General features: G+C 35.4%; 1 protein-coding gene and 1 pseudogene across 1 annotated transcript; both read left to right on the forward strand.

Moving 5' to 3' along the window:
* The first annotated feature begins 4,640 nt into the window (after positions 1–4,640).
* On the forward strand, positions 4,641–6,449 carry LOC113168339 (annotated as a pseudogene).
* Positions 6,450–9,900: 3,451 nt separating this feature from the next.
* Positions 9,901–11,448, forward strand: LOC113168548 (ladderlectin-like). The gene is made up of 6 exons (XM_026369629.1): positions 9,901–9,965; positions 10,055–10,144; positions 10,511–10,620; positions 10,769–10,903; positions 10,982–11,093; positions 11,375–11,448. The coding sequence occupies exons 2-6, from the start codon at positions 10,084–10,086 to the stop codon at positions 11,446–11,448; spliced, it is 492 nt and encodes a 163-aa protein (XP_026225414.1). The 5' UTR covers positions 9,901–9,965; positions 10,055–10,083.
* Positions 11,449–19,693: the final 8,245 nt, after the last annotated feature.

A 19,693-nucleotide genomic window follows, 5' to 3' on the forward strand; every position in this document is an offset into this window, starting at 1 on the left:
CGCATTGATATGTTAAGAGTCAACATATTAGTGACTTGTATTCCACGTTAATAAAAAGATATGGAAAAGTAAAAAACAAAAAACAAAACACACTTGTATTTACCTAAAGACGCCCTGATTCTGGCTAACATAGAAATTAAAACAGGAACACAGACCGTGTGCAAAGCAAACAAGCTCACTGTACAATTTCACTTGAGTTTATCTATGTTGACACTTCTCACTTGTCCAAGTGATGTCATATTTATATAGTGCTACTAGTTCACCTGGCAGCTGTGTAGTAAATTTTTAAATCCTCCATAAAAAATGCTTCATCAGAATAACATATATTGAATTAGTATATACATAGCTTAGTGTTAGCTCTATGTGTTAAGGTCTCGCTGTGTTTTAGCGCATAATTTTTGTCAATACACAGTAATTTATGAGAATGTATTAGAAGGAAGAAAAAAACTAAGATGAAATCAATAATGATGCAATTATACCAGAAAGTGTGGTACTTCAAATCTAATCAGTCTAACTGATGTCCTGGACATCCCGATGGCTGGCACCACTGTTTGGTAATCAATTACAAAAACAGAAAATCAAAGGACATTATTTCAATTCAGTTCTATAAGCTTAGATGCTCAAATGATAAGACTGAAAATGGACAAAGTGCAAATAATTTTATAGTCAGAAAGTCTTAAGTTTTATAAAATCAGTGAAAAGGACAGTGTGCAGTGTCACATTTTGCATTCATATGCCTGTCCCAAGAAAGTGTGATGATTGTGATTGTGTGAGACATTACCCCCAAAAAAGGGTTAATCTTTATTATTAGTCTCATGTAAAACATGAATGCTTTTACATTTTACAATGGTATTTGAAAATAAAAGATGGAAGGAAGTGAAACACTAGATGGTGTGGCTAATTATCCAGCATCGAGAGTAATCTGTTGAAAGTTAAAGATGGTCTAACAGTGAAAACAATACTGTGGAAAAGATATAAGTGTAGAATGAAAAGTGTGTGGAAGAAGTAAATATGTAACACAATTACTGCAGAGTAAGGTTTTTACAGGAAGCCAACTAAGCTGTACGGGATAAGAAATGTAACCATATATATATAAAAAAAAAAAAAAAAAAAAAAAGGCTCACTTTTCTTTTTTTATTTTTTTCAAGCTGATTTTATTGCAACACTTATTTTTACAGTTTATGTCTTTACATAGTTATTTAAATATTGTCCATAGCAAATTTGACTAGTAGATTTGTTGCTGTTCTGTGTATGTGACAGAGCCTCCCACAGTAAAACCACTACACCACCCAGTGGCACTGTGCTTTGCAAAAAAACTGAAACTGTATTACTGTTTGTATGTCCAACTACAGAGCAGCGTGCAGTCAATATGTCTTTTCACTGGTGTCTGATGTTGATGTCCTGCAATGTACAAACTGATGACAGAGAGACAACTAATGTAATGCTAATGTTTTATTGCTGTGGCTCATCAGTATATATTAAAAATCTATATATCTTATTGTGTGAATCACACATGGTTGTTTATAGAAATGAATCTGTACGTTTTATTGGCAACGGCAAAATATATTAATATTATTAAGCAAAACAACATGACCAAAATAAATAAATAGTTAGTAATAAAATGGAATGAAATAACCATACATCAAGTCCATGCACCTGCCATTATGCATACGTATTTATACAGTAGGTACACACTGTGCCTTACCCATGCACCTGTGCATTTGTATTGTGCTGAAAACCATACAGTCATAAGCATCAAACCAGAATCAGCACAAGACAGAGAAGCTACACATTCTCAGGATACAAACACAATGCCACTATTTATAGGCCTGAGAAAACAGATGGGAATCCATCCACCAATCCTGGAGTTTGTGGACAATCACCCTACAAACTGACCCACAGCTGCTCCAGATGTAATGTTTTCTCAAACCTTTCTAACATGGTGTTGCATTAAAATGTATTTATTAAAGTAATACATTTGAAAGATGTCTAAACACTAAGCCCCATTATTATTATTTATATTTATTTGAAACATGAATTACAGACTAGTAGTAGTGGTAGAAAGGGCATTCTTCAAGTTCCTAATGACTGTTAAGTACTTGCAGACTCTATGAGGAAACTTCTGAAACATCAGAAAGTTAAAGTGAGACTGTCACTACTGACTGAAAACTGCAACTGAGGCATCTAATTACTTAAGTGAGAAATACACCTTAAAATTAAAGTATAGAATGTTTAGAATTTTAAATTGAGAAGACTATGCAATTTTGTAAATTTCAGTTTGAAAAATGTTTTTGTTTTTTTTAAATTCTTTTTATTCTACGGGCACTAGTTTGGTTTTAACTGCACTGCAATACTGCCGTGTCTTTTCTAACATGACTTTTTGTTTTACTCATTTCTCATTTTTTTGTTTGTTTTTCCACAAACAGTACAAACTTCTGCAAACAACTTCATAAGAAGAGAACAGGAATTATTTCACTGTCACTTTATCTGCCATCTATTATTTTATCTGCCACGTACAGTGGATGTCAGTGTGTGAATGAACACATTTCTCTTTTTGACAAGTCATTGTTACAGACTTTCTTTGTCAGATAGGGTTTATAAAAGGTTTAAAACAATGTATATTTTAATGTGAAGCAATTTTTAACAAAATTCAATTTCATGTGTGGGGAAATGTGCATGTTTTTGTGCATATGCAGTATTCCACACCTCTTATAATTAGCTTCCATATCACCACATTTAAACAGGCCTGTGCTTCTTAAGAACAAACTCAACCAGTCCCTTGTAGAGAATTACAGGCCAACCAATTTTACACCAAGCCCTTTTTAGTCTACTGTCTATACTACTACACTATACAGCAAAGCATCAGCCTCAACTTTGGATCTTCAATGACTGTCCATTTACGAAAATCAAGCTCACCACTGGCTCAGTTAGTCACCTCATCCCAAACCATCAAAGTGAGTTTTTTTTACATACTAAAAATAAGACTGGATGTTTTAAGTGTGCTTTGGTTGCTGTGTGTGTTCTGGGTCATTATATATAACTGCCAGGTTATAACGCCCTGTCCTCTGCCCAGCACTGTTCTGTATGGTCTAGGCCATATTGAGCAATCTAATCGAAACCCAGAAAGATCCCTAGTTCTCCACTGCTAGCTTTGTTTTGAATGTGTTTTTTGGTTGGTTGGGTTATTTTTTTATTTGAGTTTGTGCTAATAAACCAGTCCTGTAATCATCCACATACTCTCAAGATACCAAAACTTAATGTAAAACCTTAAACGTGCTTTGTGTCATTTGTTCAAATACAAAAGCAACAAGAGACGTGTTGTCAGGACTTATAGGGAACTCTAGTTTCTGCACACTGTCATGAGTCTTAATTATTTAGTAAAGTGTCATTATTGCATAAGAAGTATTCAGTTTCTGCTGTACAGGTTTCACTGTGTGTCTGAGGAAGGAGGTTTTGTAAACTATAAAACTGTCCTTAAAGGCCTTTATTTCCTTGTACAGTGTTTATAGTCAAATAAAAAAAATATATAAAGGCACTTATTAAACCTCAAAATGTGCAATGTTTTTTACTAATTGTGACAAGATGTGATTTAAAAATGTGTATATTATATTTTCTGATGTTGCCTGTCAAGCTCTCCATTGATGATGACTATAACCCAGTTTGGTCACAGGTTTACACACACATTTCTAACAACCTTTGAAATCTCCTCTAAATGTGCCTTAGGTATTCATTTAGAATAATTAGGGTGGCCATGTGGACGGATGATGAACCCAAAAAACGCAATGCATCCAGCAAAAAAATGAAATCAATGTGGCAATTATCTATTAAAAAATAAATTATGTTGAAAAGTGTGCAAAACATTAAAGGATGTAACTGTTTTTTGTAAGTTATGAGTCCAATGCAGACACTGGCAAGTATATAAGATGCTGTATGTAAAGAACAACACATTTCTTATCTGATTGTGATTGATAGTAAAGGTTTGTAGTAGTTATTTTTTATACTGATGTGTTCATATTTTTATATTAATGAAAAACAGTTTTTTTTATTTTATTTCATATCTTAAAACTTCCGACATATTACCTTGGTATGTAAGCATAAAATATTATTTTAATATTTTAATATTTTAATATGTCAAAAGGAGACCCCTTGGCAAACGTAAAATATTTTATGGCTTACAGTCCTATCTTTTACTTTAGACTTACATGGCAACGTGGTTAAATGCTTTTAGCAGTTGATCTCACTACTAATCATTTCTAACTGCAAAAGTTTACAATGTTTCATTTCTGTCAAAGAGGGGAACGAAAACGTATGTTTTGTGCAATTTAATTTCACAAAGTTGCTAATATTATTGATGATAAAATGTTATACAGTATTCGGCAAATGTAGTTGATACACTCTCATGGGAACATAAATATAATGCTTAAGGTTGTTCTCTGTACATTTATTGCTTACTGCTTAGTTATTTTAGTTTTTATACAAAAACGTTGCCAAATGTAAATCGAAAATAAATTTAAACATATTACATTTAAAAAAACTATTCATTTAGTTGTGTCTGTTCATGTTTCCTGTTTTGACAGCTGACAAGATAAGAACCTGTATATAAGGGCTGGTCTATGTATCACTGCTGCTACATAGGAAGACTGGAGCTACAGGTTGAGATCGATAAAGAACACAAACAAAACCTCTGCAGCAGGTTTGCCACAAACTTCATTGTCTTTTGACTTCATATTACAGAGACACAATAATTAATGGATTTCTTTCTGTATTAAAGGTCATCATCATCTTTTGAAAGGCCACAATGAAGATTTTGACTGTGTTTGCAATTGCATGTGCCCTGATGACTCTGACCAGAGCTGCTGGTGAGTATTTTAAATACGAAGTATAATGGAAATACTGTACTGTATGGTTTTCAATACACATTTACAGACCAAAGAGCTAATGTGTCAAAGTTATACTAGTTGTCCTAATGGCTGTTATTCTGAAGACTCAAATTCATCGATTTGCTATTTTTTTATTTGTGTTGCACAGGAAAATCTAAGAGATCTTGTCCTAGTGGTTGGAGCAGGTACAGCAGTCGCTGTTTTCACTATGTCCCACTAGAGATGACTTGGGCTCAAGCGGAGGTAAAACATGGTATTGATTCATTTCAGAATACTTTAAAAATGTAAGTTATTCTATATGCATCAACTGTTATATGTTATATTTCTGAGAAGCTCTAAACTACAGTATGTCTGTGTTCATCTCCACTGTAGAGAAACTGTCAGGCCATTGGTTCACATCTTGCATCTGTACATACAGCGAAAGAGTATTACCAGATTAAAAACATGATAACAATGAGAACTCATGAATATCCAGAGACTTGGATTGGAGGCTCTGACGCTCAAGAGGTATGGTAATTTATTTATTATTGAAATATCTTTACATAAAGGTTTGAGTTAAAATGACCACTTTCTTAAAAAGAACACAGCGTTTACTGTTTTCATTATAAATATTCATGCTGCGATTTATACAGTTAGTTCTGACCAAGTTATAAGTGGGCGATAGTCTCAGTGGAGGAGTTACCAAAAAATACATGTAATATTAAAAGCAGCATAAACTCTGACGACTTAACCTTTGGAACTTTAACAATCAACCTCAACTTCCACACTTTTTACCTTTCTAACAACATCACCTGATTTCATGCTCATGTCAGATAAATATACTGTGACTTCACCTCCCTAGTTTGCTTTTATTAATGTAATAATGTTTAAGTGTCAGCTTGCTGGGAAATATTCAGCCTCATGACTTGTAGAACATGCATAAGTCCCTGCGTGGATACCACTGTCTTTAACTGATCCCCGTGTTGTCAAGAGAGCTTCAGATTGCCTTCTGTCTGAAAAGCACTTTGAAAAGCCCATGTACAGTATATTACAGTGTTTTGTGCCTGTATGATTTATTCTGTTTCTAGGAAAGTTTCTGGTTCTGGATTGATGGTTCACCTTTAAAATTTTTATACTGGTGCAAGGGAGAACCCAACAACTATAATGGAAAACAGGACTGTATGGCAATAAATCATGGAGGTAAATCAAAAATAATACAATCTAAGTGGTATACATAATAAAGGGTAAATGAAAGATGAATGCATGGAGATTTCATAAATGCATACAACATTTTTTACTCATTAAATATAATCCTGGTTAGTAAAATGATAAAAATTTAAAATGAAATATTGTATGCATTAAATATACATTATGCCACAGTATATGTTGATATTTATGTCCGTTTTTGTGATACATACAGGTAACAAATGCTGGGATGATAGACAGTGTGACCATCATCTTCCATCTGTGTGTTCTAAAAGAATCATTACTTCATCAGTTCCTGAGCTGAAGTAACAGGAAAAACAGAAAGCAAACATTCATCTCTCCCAATCTCGATTTCTTTTCTATCGCTGTAAAGCTGTTGAATGAATGAAGCGACAAGTGACAACAAAAGCCAAAGTGTCTCTTAGGTCAAGATGTTCAAGAAGATTGAACATGTTGTGAATGTAATGCATTTTACATGACTGCAATTCAATTCTGCAAGAACTGTTCTTTCTTTATCCAAATAAAAGCTTTAAGCATTGAAAAAAATTGTGACTTTGTCTTCTCTGTCTCCACGATTATGATCTAACACGTTTTAGGCATACATAATAATAATGATAATAAAATTAAAAATATAGGTGTTTTGAAATTAATTGGTAAATATGTTAGTATGGTCCAGTGGCAGTAGCTAGCCATGGCAGAAAGAGATTTTTCTAAAGCTTTGACTTAAGTAAGTGCACAAGAACATGATTTAATGTTCTGATATGTTCAAACATATCTGCTGGTGACACCTGGTGGTCAAACGTATGAAGCTGCTAACAAAAAAAAAAAAACAGATTCACTAAACTATGGGACGTGTATTTTTAAAGGCCACTATACATGTACTGTATATGTAATAAAAGGTTTTGGTGGCAACGGCTTGTGTGTCAAAATCACAAATTAGTTCAGTCATATACAGTGGGGGAAAAAATTATTTGAACCCCAGCTGATTTTGTAAGTTTGCCCACTAACAAAGAAATGATCAGGCTATAATTTCAATGGTAGGTTTATTTGAACAGTGAGACACAACAATGACAAAAAAAATCCAGAAAAATGCGTTTCAAAAAGAGTTATAAATTAATTTGCATTTCCATGAAGGAAATAAGTATTTGATCCCCTATCCGTCAGCAAGATCTCTAGCTCCCAGGTGGATCTTATACAGGTAACGAGCTGACATTGGCAGCCCTCTCAGCTCGTTACCTGTATAAAAGAGACCTGTCCACAGAAGCAATCAATCAATCCAGATTCCAAACTCTTCACCATGGCCAAGACCAAAGAGCTTTCCAAGGATGTCAGGGACAAGATTGTGGACCTACACAAGGCTGGAATGGGCTACAAGACCATCGCCAAGCAGCTGGGTGAGAAGGTGACAACAGTTGGTGCAATTTTTTCGCAAATGGAAGAAACATAACTTAACTGCCAATCTCCCTTGGTCTGGAGCTCCATGCAAGATCTCAGCCAAGAACCACTCGGGAGGAACTTGTCAATGATCTCAAGGCAGCTGGGACCATAGTCACCAAAAAAACTGTTGGTAACACACTACGCCGTGAAGGACTGAAATCCTGCTGTGCCCGCAAGGTCCCCCTGCTCAAGAAAGCCCATCTACAGGCCCGTTTGAAGTTTGCCACTGAACATCTGACTGATTCAGAGGAAGACTGGGTGAAAGTGTTGTGGTCAGATAAGACCAAAATCGAGCTCTTTGGCATCAACTCAACTCGCTGTGTTTGGAGGAGGAGGAAGGCTGCCTATGACTCCAAAAACACCATCCCCACTGTCAAATATGGAGGTGGAAACATTATGCTTTGGGGGTGTTTTTCTGCCAAGGGGACAGGACAATTGCACCGCATCAAAGGGAGGATGGATGGGGCCATGTACCGTCAAATGTTGGGTGAGAACCTCCTTCCCTCAGTCAGGGCATTGAAAAGGGTCGTGGTTGGGTACTCCAGCATGACAATGATCCAAAACACACGGCTAAGGCAACAAATCACTGGCTCAAGAAGAAGCATATTAAGGTCATGGAGTGGCCTAGTCAGTCTCCAGACCTTAATCCCATAGAAAATCTGTGGAGGGAGCTGAAGGTTCGAGTTGCCAAACATTGGAGAGGATCTGCAAAGAGGAGTGGGCCAAAATCCCCCCTGAGATGTGTGCAAACCTTGTGGCCAACTACAACAAACGGCTGACCTCTGTGATTGCCAACAAAGGTTTTGCCACCAAGTACTAAAGCACGTTTTTCGAAGGGATCAAATACTTCTTTCCTTCGTGGAAATGCAAATTAATTTATAACTCTTTTTGAAACGCATTTTTCTGGATTTTTTTTTGTCATTGTTGTGTCTCACTGTTCAAATACACCTACCATTGAAATTATAGACTGATCATTTCTTTGTTAGTGGGCAAACTTACAAAATCAGCTGGGGTTCAAATAATTTTTTCCCTCACTGTATATCCTAACATTTCACAGATCCTGAATTTGCAGATAAACCCTGATGTCCTGGTTGGGGGTTTAACACAGATCACTGACATGATTTTGTCTGATTTATATTTTATCCACTTCATGATAGCATGTTTAAGTAGTTTTCCACAGTAACACAATAACGTGAGGTCATAAAGTGAAGTGAATTCTGCTTTGAGAACCTAGATATAAAACATCATCAGCTTTACATCTGTAAAACACGTTCAATTTCCCATTATATTGTGGACAATATGTTGCCCTTTCAAATCCCACCAACGTCTGTTGTAGTTTATTATAATTATTCGCAGTTCAATTATAGACATGAAACAGAGTCAGATGTCAGTCATGTATCATCCATTTTCTTTAAATTTTTTTTGTCACATTTATCAAGTGTGAAGCATAGTTTGTAGCAAACGAAAGTTAGGTTAAACTTTTCTATGGATTCAACAGGGTGCATTCTTTTTTGTTTGTTTGTCTCTAGGACGGTTTCGTATTGTCAAGAAGTCTGCATCACTTCCCTGTGGCCGGACTGAGTACTACCACCATTGCTTCCTCTGTGTTGACACACGTCATGGGCTGGTGCTCAGATAATGAGGCTTGTTTGGATTGGAGAGCAGAAGACTGTTTATTTAATCCATGTAAATGTTGATAGCTTTGATCTGCCTTTGTGTAGACTTCATGTTAGTTTAATTAGTTTCATGGGCAACTCTACTGCCTTATTTCCCCACTGTAGAAATACTGCCAGCTCATGAAATGCATGCAAACCCTGCTTCTGTACCCAGCCCTGATGAGTAGAAATCCACCCATATAAATCATAGATTGCCTTGTAATATTCACTGTAGCCACAACCTGTCGCCAAATGGTTATTTTGTAATTATTATTTCTATGTTATTACTCAATGCTGTCTGCGTCTGATCTGTTCCTCATGCAGGACAGATATTGGTTCTGGATTGAAAGAAATGCGTTCACAAATGTGAACTGAGGTGCTGGACAAACTAAAAACCTTTAATTTATTTGACTTGTTACGTACAGTTTGGGCCTTGTAGGGTGGTGAGTACACAGGTATTTCACTTTTTTTTTTTTATAAAAACAATTAAATTTAAATGTATCATTTTATTTTGTTGAAAGACAACAAAACAATGTCTGATTTATGAGTTACATTTTACTACATTTTTGCTTTAATTTTTACTTTTGTTTGTTGTTTTGTTTTATTTCAGTGACCTTTGTGGCTTTTCTTCAGAAAGGGTACGAACGATTTTGTCCACGAATGCATGTGACGTTCACTTCCTCATTTTGTGAGAGATGATGAGATAAGGAGAAGTATTTATGATCAACTCTTTGTGTTGCAGAGCATCTTCACTGGGGAACATTGAAGCTATCGGCTGATACTGAAGAAGAAGACAATTCTACAGCAGGTTCTCCAGAAATTTGCTGACCACTTTTTTCTTTTTCTGATAGTCACTGTGCAAGAAGTGTCACTAACATGTAGTTTTCTTTGTTGAAGGGTAAAATCGGCATCATCTTACTTCTGCAATGAAGATACTGAGTGTGTGTGTTCTTGGTTATACCATCATGGTTCTGGCTAGAACTACAGGTAAGCATATTGTAAGTAAACAATATGCTTGTATTCTTCGGTGTCAAATGACAAGAGATGAACCCAGCCAATACATGCTATTTCGAAAATAAGGTCAGTTGGTATTAAAAAAAAAAACTTAACTATTCTGGTAAAATAATGAATAATCCAACATTTCCATGTTGTTTTCTCTTAAATATACTGCTATTAACATGTTTGTATGGAATAAGCAATAAACAAATTCAATGTTAATGCATTGGAGTGCATTGATTTCCTGTCAGGCTCCACAGATAGTCTTCCAGATTACTGCAGTGGGTCATACAATTAGAATGAAAAGTTAAGAAACCAAAGATTGAGGGATTTTCCACTATATTTTTTTTTCTGCAGTAGGAAGTGAGCTGACCAAAAGATTCCTGACATGTGCTGGTGGTTGGTTTAAGGTCAATGGTCGCCTTTTCTGTTACGTTCCAACACCTTTGACTTGGCCTAAAGCTGAGGTAATCACTCAGTTAATTCCATTTGTTTATTGGTATAATCGTCCATCCCTTCTTTTGTTCTTCTTATAAGAGATCCATGCTCCTACAGTTGGTACATACTAAATAAACTGAGCATCTATGACTGTATTTCTGTGTGTTTCTACTATAGAGCAACTGCCGATTCATGGGTGCCAACCTCGCATCAGTGCACAATCTGACTGAGTACAATAAGGTTCAAAGTCTGTTGAGGGAGACCTCTCATAGTTTCAAGGAATCATGGATTGGAGGCTTTGACTTAGAAGGGGTATTTTGGTAATCATTAGAGAATATTTGGAGGTATTTAATTTAAGACTAATTTTAAAATTATTGGTTTCTTGTCTAGGAAAAGCTATTTCTTTGGAGTGATGGCGGGGTTTTCAACTTTGGTGAATGGTGCCAAGGAGAGCCTAGATACCGGAGTCGCTATCAGGGCTGTATTGTAATTAATCAAGGAGGTAAATTAAAAAAATATATATAAATCTTTTAGTGCTTGATGTTTAAATAGTTCAAATCAGGAGAAATTAATGAAGTTCTAATCAGATATCCTTTGGTTTCGTCAAATGCTTTAACATGCATCAGTTTTTGCCTTTAAACCAGTAAAGAACAAATCCACTGATTCTCTGGATAAACTGTCTAAATTGGGCAGTTTTAGGTTTTGGTCTGTAAACTCTGGACTGACTCCTGTTTTTTTTTTTTTTTTTTTTTTTTTTTTTTTTTTTTTGTTCTTGATTTGCAGATACGAAGTGCTGGGCTTCTCACCATTGCTACAAAAAGTATTCATCTATCTGTGCAAAGAAAGTACTGGGCTGACACAGGTTAAAATCAAACATGAACACTGTCGATAGATGTCTTTGTATTGCCAGTTACATGAATAACCTGAAGATTCAATATCTCTTTTTTTTGTTTTTATCAATGATAATTTTAGCACAACTAAATTCTGCAGAATTAACAGTTTTTCTTCTTATATATTAAACATTTGATGCAACCAAAAAAAGCTGGTTTGTGTTGTGTGCTATATCTCCCTCGCCTCCACATGTACTTCTAAAAGCTGCCTGGTTGCCTTTCTTTGTTTACACTTATATGTATCCACAAATATAAAATATATCTCCTATGAGCATCTCAAAAAGACTGAGCAAAAAGGTGTCTCAGACACAATTTCTTATAGACATCTCATCAAATTTACTTTTTTCAGTGTGCAACACATTATAGTAACAGTAATCAGTAACTTTAATTTATACTCATCTTTAGCAGTTCATCTATTTTTAGAATATAAAACAACCTATTGACAGACAGAGATGAAGACATCAATCAGATCACAGTAACATCAGAAACAGTTTAAAGGAAGGAATCATGTTATGTAAAATGGAGAGATTAGTGAGGGCTTAGTTTTTCTTAGTTCTGCCAAAAGTGTTTGAGACTATGAAAGTAAATGTGGGCCTCATTTACATACTGCCTATTTATCGTAGTTGGTTCCTCAGCAGTCTGTGTGCCTATCATGAATCTTTTAGGGATTTGTGTGACGTGCATGGCTTCAACCCAATATGTCTTATTTAAACCAAAGTAATTAGGAAATGTTTCCGTGATTTATTAAAAGCTAATATATTGTTTTCATATGCAGCTGTTATTTTCTTTCTGGTGTATGTGCTCTATAACAGGATTCGTCCAGTGCATTTATATGCATGTTTTGATAATTGAAATAAAAAAATGTATACATTTTTGTATTTCCAGTTTAAAATAACAATTTTATGATAGTGACAGTTAAAGAAATTAATAGTGGGTTTCTATATTTAACTGAGAGATGGGAAATTTTGGTGTTGTTTCCAAGCAAACAGAGAGAGATGTTTATTAATTATTATAATAATAACAATCTCAGCTGCAGGGCTTTAAAAGTTATAAATACAATTCTAAAATATACTGGCAGCCAGTGGAAGGAAGCTCAGACAGGAGTGATGTGTTCATATTTTCTTTTTCTAGTTAAGTGTCTTGCAGCTGAGTTCTGAACAATCTGGAGCCGATTAATAGATTTTGCAGTGGGCTTAGAGTTATTTAAAAGATAATCCATGCAGGGCAAAATGTGTTTGGCTATACGTTGCGGAAAGATAACAACTATTTCTGTTTTGTTAGATTTCAGCTGGAAGAAATTTTGAGCCATCCAATTTTATCTCATTTAAACATTCATGTAAGAATCTCAGTCCTCCATGGTCAGAGATGTCAGGGACAGCACAGATGAGTGTCATCAGCATAGCAATTGAAAGAAACGCCATGTTTACAAGTAATATGGCCTAAAGGGAGCATGTACAGAGACAATAAGATTGGCCCCAACACCTAACCCTGAGGAACTCCGTACATTACAGGAGAAAAAGATGACTTGCAATTATTAACGGAAACACAAAACGATTTATTGGACAGGTATGAACCAGTCCAGTGTAGTACCTTCTATTCCAGCCCCGTGCTTTAGTCGGTCCAACAAAATGTGTTGGTCTACTGTATCAAAAGCAGCACTAAGATCAAGGAGGACAAAAACAGAGCACACACCAGTGTCAGAGGCCAAAAGAATATCATTATTCACTTTTAGTAGGGTGGTCTTTGTGCTGCGATGTTTGACAAAACCAGATTGGAATTCATCAAAAAAGTTATAGTTTTACTGCAGCTAGAAATAAGTGTCTAGACAAAGTACTTTTCTAAAATCTTTGATATGAAGGGTAGTTTAGAGATTGGTGTGTAGTTTTCAGGGGATGAGGGATCTAGATCAGTTTTTTTCAATAGAAGTTTTTAAATTTTTAAAATAATCTGACACATATCCAGTGGACAGTGAAGTATTGAAAGTATTCAGAAGAGAGGGAGCAAGCAAATCAGTAACACAGATTAAGAACAGTTTGAATAACATCAACTGGGCTGGAAGATGGTTTCATACTTGAGACAGTTTGTAGTAGCTCAGATAAGGACATGGGAGGAAACCAGCTTAAAGTGCATTCTCTAGGGGGGTGGGAAAGTATGATTGGAGAGGAGTTAGGGATAACAGAAGCTCTGACTTCTCTATTTTTCTATTTTTTCGTTATAATATGTTAAGAACTTTTCACACTCTGCATCACTTTCAGCCAGAATGCTGCACTTGCAGTCCAATATAGTGGATCTGTTTTAAACCCTAACTGAATATACGCTTCAGTCTGCTCAAGAGAAAATGGAAAGGACATGCACGCAGGAGGAACCAGAAAACAAACCACCAATCCTGGTGTTTGAGGATGACTGTCCTGCAAACTGACCCACAGCTGCCCCAGATGTTATGTTGTTTCAAACCTTTTTAACAAGATATAGAATAAAATTCAATGTATTTATCACAGCAATACATTCAAAGGATGACTAAAAATAATGATTGATATGATTACTAAAGTTAATGATTTATTAACTTCATTATTTGAGTACACTGATCATAGACATTTTAGAAATTGTTTTGTCAGTGGTAGAAAGAGCATAGTTAAAAAAAACTTCTGAAACAACTGAAATTTAAAGTGAGACTGCAACTTCGGCAGAACAGGAAATGAGACACTTACCTAAGTGAGAAGTTTACCATAAAAAAAGCATAGAATTAAATAGCATTTGTGGGCCTGTTTTAATTTTATTTATTATTTGTTGCCTTATTTCATGGGCTTGAAATTAATTTATTTTTACATTTCTGGTTGTTTCTTTGGTGGCTTTTGTGGAGTGCTACCTGTGAAAGATATAATCTTTAAAACACAATTTTTTTAGGAACTCCTCATGAGACTTAACTTTAAACACTGCACTGTCTGCTAACATACTGTATTAATAAAATCACAGAGACATGCAGAGACCTCAAAGATGGAAAGTAATTCAAGACACTTCCTCAGGTACTGTACAATTTGAAAAGTGTATTTACATTCTATGTTACTTTTGTTTTACTATAACATTTTTATGATGCAAATGTAGTTTTCCACTAACATTTTGTGTATTTTACAACATGACTTGTTTTACTCATGACTGTTACCCAGCAAACTTATCTTTGCACAATCCACAAACAGTTCTAACTTCTGCAAACAATTTCATAAGAACATCACAGTAATACATTTAGTTAATGTCTGTCATCTCTCTCTACCTACCACATAGACTACTGTGTCAGTGTGTGAAGGAACTCTTCTCTTGATGACACATCATTGTTAAAGGCCTTCTGTCAAGTGTGTTGCAACATGAGAAGCGTTAAACAGAGTTTCTCTGTCACTATCACATTTATGTGTATAATGCCACACAAAAGAAGTCAAATCAAGTTCTTTTACAGTGTTAAGTTTAAGACCTTACAGAGTAGAATTTTTTTTAAAATTACATAAAAAAAACAAAACAAAACATAACAATCCCATTTGAGCAAGCTTAAGGCAACAGCGGAGAGGAAAACCCCCTTGAGAGGAAGAATTAATCTAAATTAGTAGAACGCCTTTAAGTTATGAATTTGTGAAATGTACTAAGGAGCTAACTTCCTCTGATTCACTACCTTCTTTTTAGAGCATCATCTTTTCCATGTCCACCATTAAGAGTTATGTGTGCCCTGATGTTTTTTTTTTTCAAAAGAAGGTGTAATGGATGTATAGCATGGTTCACATTAAACATTCACTACCCTAGGAATTAAGTGTGTTCTAAAGGCTTTAAATATAAAGAACTTAATTTTAGGTTTTTATTTAAAATTAAAACGATGATGATTCTGTATGTGTCAACTTTACACGTATCATCATTCAACTTCAATGTCCTTGATTAGGTGTTATTTTTATAAGCAGCTCTAAATTATATCGCCTATGTAGAGAAACTGTCAGTCAATGCATGCAAACCTTACATCTGTCCATGCAGCTAAAGAGTATTATTAGGTTAAAAAGACTCCCGAAATAAAGCCTCACCTGAATTTCTTTACTCTGTCTGAAATGCTGTTAAAGCAACAAAGTGACAAGTAATTGGAAGCTGGACTGTCTCTAAGGTCACGTGAAGAGGAAACCGATTGTGTAATAAAGCGAATACTTTCATCATGACTGTACTTTAAAGAGTGAACAGCTCATTTCTACATTCAAAAATAAAACTTTGAGCGTTGGAAAAGTTTGTGACTCTGTCTCTTGTGTCACCATTGTTATGATATAACACTTATCAAGCCAATGTGGCACTACTACTACTACTACAACGACTACAATGACTACTACTAATACTACTACTAATAATAGTAATAATAATAATTATTATTATTAGAACAGTAACAGTGACAAAGACTGGAAACAACAGAATGCTGCTAAGTTAACTATATATTTGTATTAAAAGTTTTGGTGCTAAGTTTTGGGAAGTAACTAGTGTCACTTGTCGCATCTGTTGCTGACTTAGAGCAACAGCTTCCTCCACAGGTTTTTGTTGTCACTCGTTAGTGTGAGGATACTTGGCCGTATCGAGACTGTCGCTACTTTGTCAAATTGTGACTGTTATGTTTCAGATACAGTTAAAGCCTAACATTAAAAATTATATATTTTCAAATGCAAATGTGTTTTTCTATAAATCATCATTTCATTATACTTCCTTCCCCGACCAAATTGAGCAAACCATGAGTGGGAGCATGTTACATTTCTGCATAACATACTTCAACATACCAGATTAATACTTTTAGAAGATTTTAGAGCATGTACTTAGAACTTGAAATTATTTTAAATAATCTGAAGAGGTATTTCTACTTGTAGAAGTTTTAATCAAGTTGCAAGTATTAAGAGTAGCCTATTAAGAGTAAGCGGATAAAATATGATATGGAGAAAAGAGCAACTTCAGTATGAAAGAAGGCAAGAGACACTAGAAAGGACAAGGGTTCATAGACAGGACATGGGTAGGAAATGGGTTCTGGGTCACAAGGTTGTAACAAGTGATAAACACAGACCTGTAGTGGAAATTCATGGTCTAAATAGTCAACCTATGTGTAGAAGTATTTTCATTTTTTTCATATGCTACACATATACCTAGTTCCTCAGAATGTTATGTGGAGGGGGCTGTGAAGTGTAATTATGAGTGTTAGAGAGAGGTAGTGTCACGGGTTTAATAGGACCACTAATAAGGCCGACGCAATCCACTCAGTTCAGTAAGTTTATTGTCACACACAAACAAAAACAACAGCGAAACCTTCAGCTGAGCCGTGCACACAGTCTCTTCTTAGACAAAAAGGAGTCCATAGAAATACCTGGAGTAATCAACGTCCTTAAAACATAGAGACCAGACGTGAAGCTCCAAAAGGAAAACCACACATAATCCAAAAGATAATCCAAACGAAAAACAATAATCCATAACACAAAGTCCTCAGCCGTGAGCACCGTAAGTCCTGCACACAAGGTTGCAACGAAAAGGGAAAAGCAGAGTTTGTTTCTTGCCTCAATCCAACTAACGATCTGGCAACAGGTGCAATCAAAGAGCTTAATGAATGACAAGCTGCAGCACGAACACCGCACCGCCCGGAAATGGGACTTTCAGAATAAGAGTCCAGACTGAAAGGTAAGCGGTGGATCCTCACAGGTAGGGCAGAAGACATTTACATGACTGCGTGTTTTCTCCATGCCAGCATGTGTTAAATTGAGATGGTTCATCACAATGAGTCCTTCTTTGATTCTAAGATTTTACAACATTTAGAGGAAGAGGAAAAAATTCTACAACTGATAAAGTATGATAAAGTACCTTCCCCTTTATTCAAACACTGTTTACTGACCAGTTGTGAGACTCAGTCATACAAAAGATTAAAAGTTGGAACCTGATTAAGATCTAAACATCAAGCATCATGTGCAATGTCATCAACACATAGACAGTGTCATAAAGAAACATTGATATCAACTAAAAGTACAGTTTTTTACACACACACACACACATAGCTCTCCCCCCCCTCTCCCCTCCCCCCCCCCCCCCCTCTCTCTCTCTCTCTCTCTCTATATATATATATATATATATATATATATATATATATATATATATATGTATATATAGAGTAGATATATAGATATAGATATGTAGACGCACTACACTCTACAGACACTATACTCAGTGAATGCTTTAACGACGGAACAGTCGTAGAAAGGATTCTAACTGTCCCGAGTTTTATTAGTTGTATTTTGCTTTTCATCATGCTCCAAATATTTCATTTGGTGAAATGTTTGAACTGCATGTAGGTCTCTTCAGCACCTGGACTCTTCTATTGCAAAGCCATGCAATAGAAGCCATTGCAAGCATGCAGTTTAGCATTGTCCTGCTGAAACATGCAAACCCTTCCATTAATGGCACCACTGCACCCCCATGCAATCTGAACTTCAGGCGTTAGAATGGAGTGCTAATAACATGCAAGTAAGGTCTCTCTCTCTCTTTTTGGTCTGGAGGACATGCTGCCCAAAAAGGAAGAACGAATTATGATTTGTCACAGACCAAATGAGCTTCAGTCCAGAGAGAATAGTAGTGTTTCTGGATCTTGCATAGTGGAAAGAAAAAGCATGTGAACCTTTTTAGCGTTTTTCTGCCTTAATTTGTTAAAAAAACATGATTTGATCTTCATCTAAGTCAAGAGTACTGACAAATATAATAATTATTTGTCAGTACTCTTGACTGCCTAAAGTAATAACACAAAAACAAAGGAAAAAAAAACAGATCTTTTGTGTCTTCATTAAGAACAACCATTAAAACCTCTTAGCGCTAGTTGAAAAAGTATGTTTTGCTTTCAAGAGCTCAAACTTGCATTTTTGGATGACACGGTAAACTGAGCTCAGTCAGTGATTTTTGAAAGTGTTCCTGAGCCCATCACAGCCCTTTTTCAATGCAGGGCCATCTGAAGGACTGAAGATCACAGACATCCAATACCTCTGCTCATCTTTTTTTTTTTTTTAAAGACTCTGACCAAATAAACTATTTGATTTCAAAATGTTCTCTTTATTGTTAGCACCATTTACTTTTCCAGCGCGTTGTTTCCTCTGTTCTAACTTGGTGAGATGTGTCGCTATCAAAAATCTTTTGTTTTTTCCTTAAAATTGTATAGTTTCTCATTTTAAACATTTGCAACTAAAATAAGCTTATGTAAATCATTGGATTCTTTTATATGTAGATTTTACACAGAATGCCAACTTAGAATTAGAGTTGCACATCTAAACTTTAAATCATATAGTTTCCATATGATTTCTATGCATTGTGCTACAAAGTAAACAATGTTAAATATTTGTTGTAGTATCTGTTGCATATCTTTCAGCATTGATGTGTCACCCTCTTGTGGTTGAACTGAAACAGTGAGTCTAACAAATAGCCAAACAAATCAACTCTTTAAACCAAAGTGTCCTTGGAGCAAGATACTGAACCCCAAGTTGCCCCCGGTGAGTGAGATCGGCTGCATAGCAGCTCTGCCATCGGTGTGTGTGAGTGTGTGTGTGCAAATGGGTGAATGAGATTCAGTGTAAAGCGCTTTGAGTACCAGCTAGGTAGAAAAGCACTATATAAGTGCAGAACATTTACCATTTGCACTTCCCCTTAGGACAAGGGTGGTAAACTAATACACACACAGAGAGAAATTAACTACATTTACAGTGAATTACTGTCTTTCAAAAATAGCAATTCAAATATTACTGAGTGAAAGGGGGGTAATATTTTGATAACTATTTACTTCATACATGTAGTAGCTTCTGTGTAAAAAAATAAAAATTATTTATGAAAATGGGTGTGTCTCAGCATGATGCACAGATTATCAGGACCAGAGCAGCATTTGAAAGTAAATCTAATTTACTTCCAGTTTTTAATTCAAACTGTCACAAATAAAGAAAAGTGTGAACAATTTGAGTTAAATTTATTTTGTTTCACAGTGTACTTGTTGGAAAACAATAATTATATTTACATGCTTGCACTGTATATCTCTGTGTACACGTTTTGAGTCTCATTACCATAAAACTATGAAGAAACTGACTGTATTTAATTATTAAGTTCTATTTCATTATTACACAGAAATGAATTGTGTTTACACTTAAAATGTATCAATTGTTACCAACCTATCATCTGGGTACTATTCACTATATTATGA

Source organism: Anabas testudineus, chromosome 18 (genome assembly GCF_900324465.2).
Source record: "Anabas testudineus chromosome 18, fAnaTes1.2, whole genome shotgun sequence".
NCBI lineage: Eukaryota > Metazoa > Chordata > Actinopteri > Anabantiformes > Anabantidae > Anabas > Anabas testudineus.

Bases quoted from the DNA above. Each gene is read 5' to 3' on its own strand.
- LOC113168548 (XM_026369629.1), top strand. From the start codon at position 10,084: ATGAAGATACTGAGTGTGTGTGTTCTTGGTTATACCATCATGGTTCTG. The intron at 10,145-10,510 runs GTAAGCATATTG...TTTTTTCTGCAG, and splicing joins GGTTCTGGCTAGAACTACAG to TAGGAAGTGAGCTGACCAAA. The intron at 11,094-11,374 runs GTAAATTAAAAA...CTTGATTTGCAG, and splicing joins TATTGTAATTAATCAAGGAG to ATACGAAGTGCTGGGCTTCT.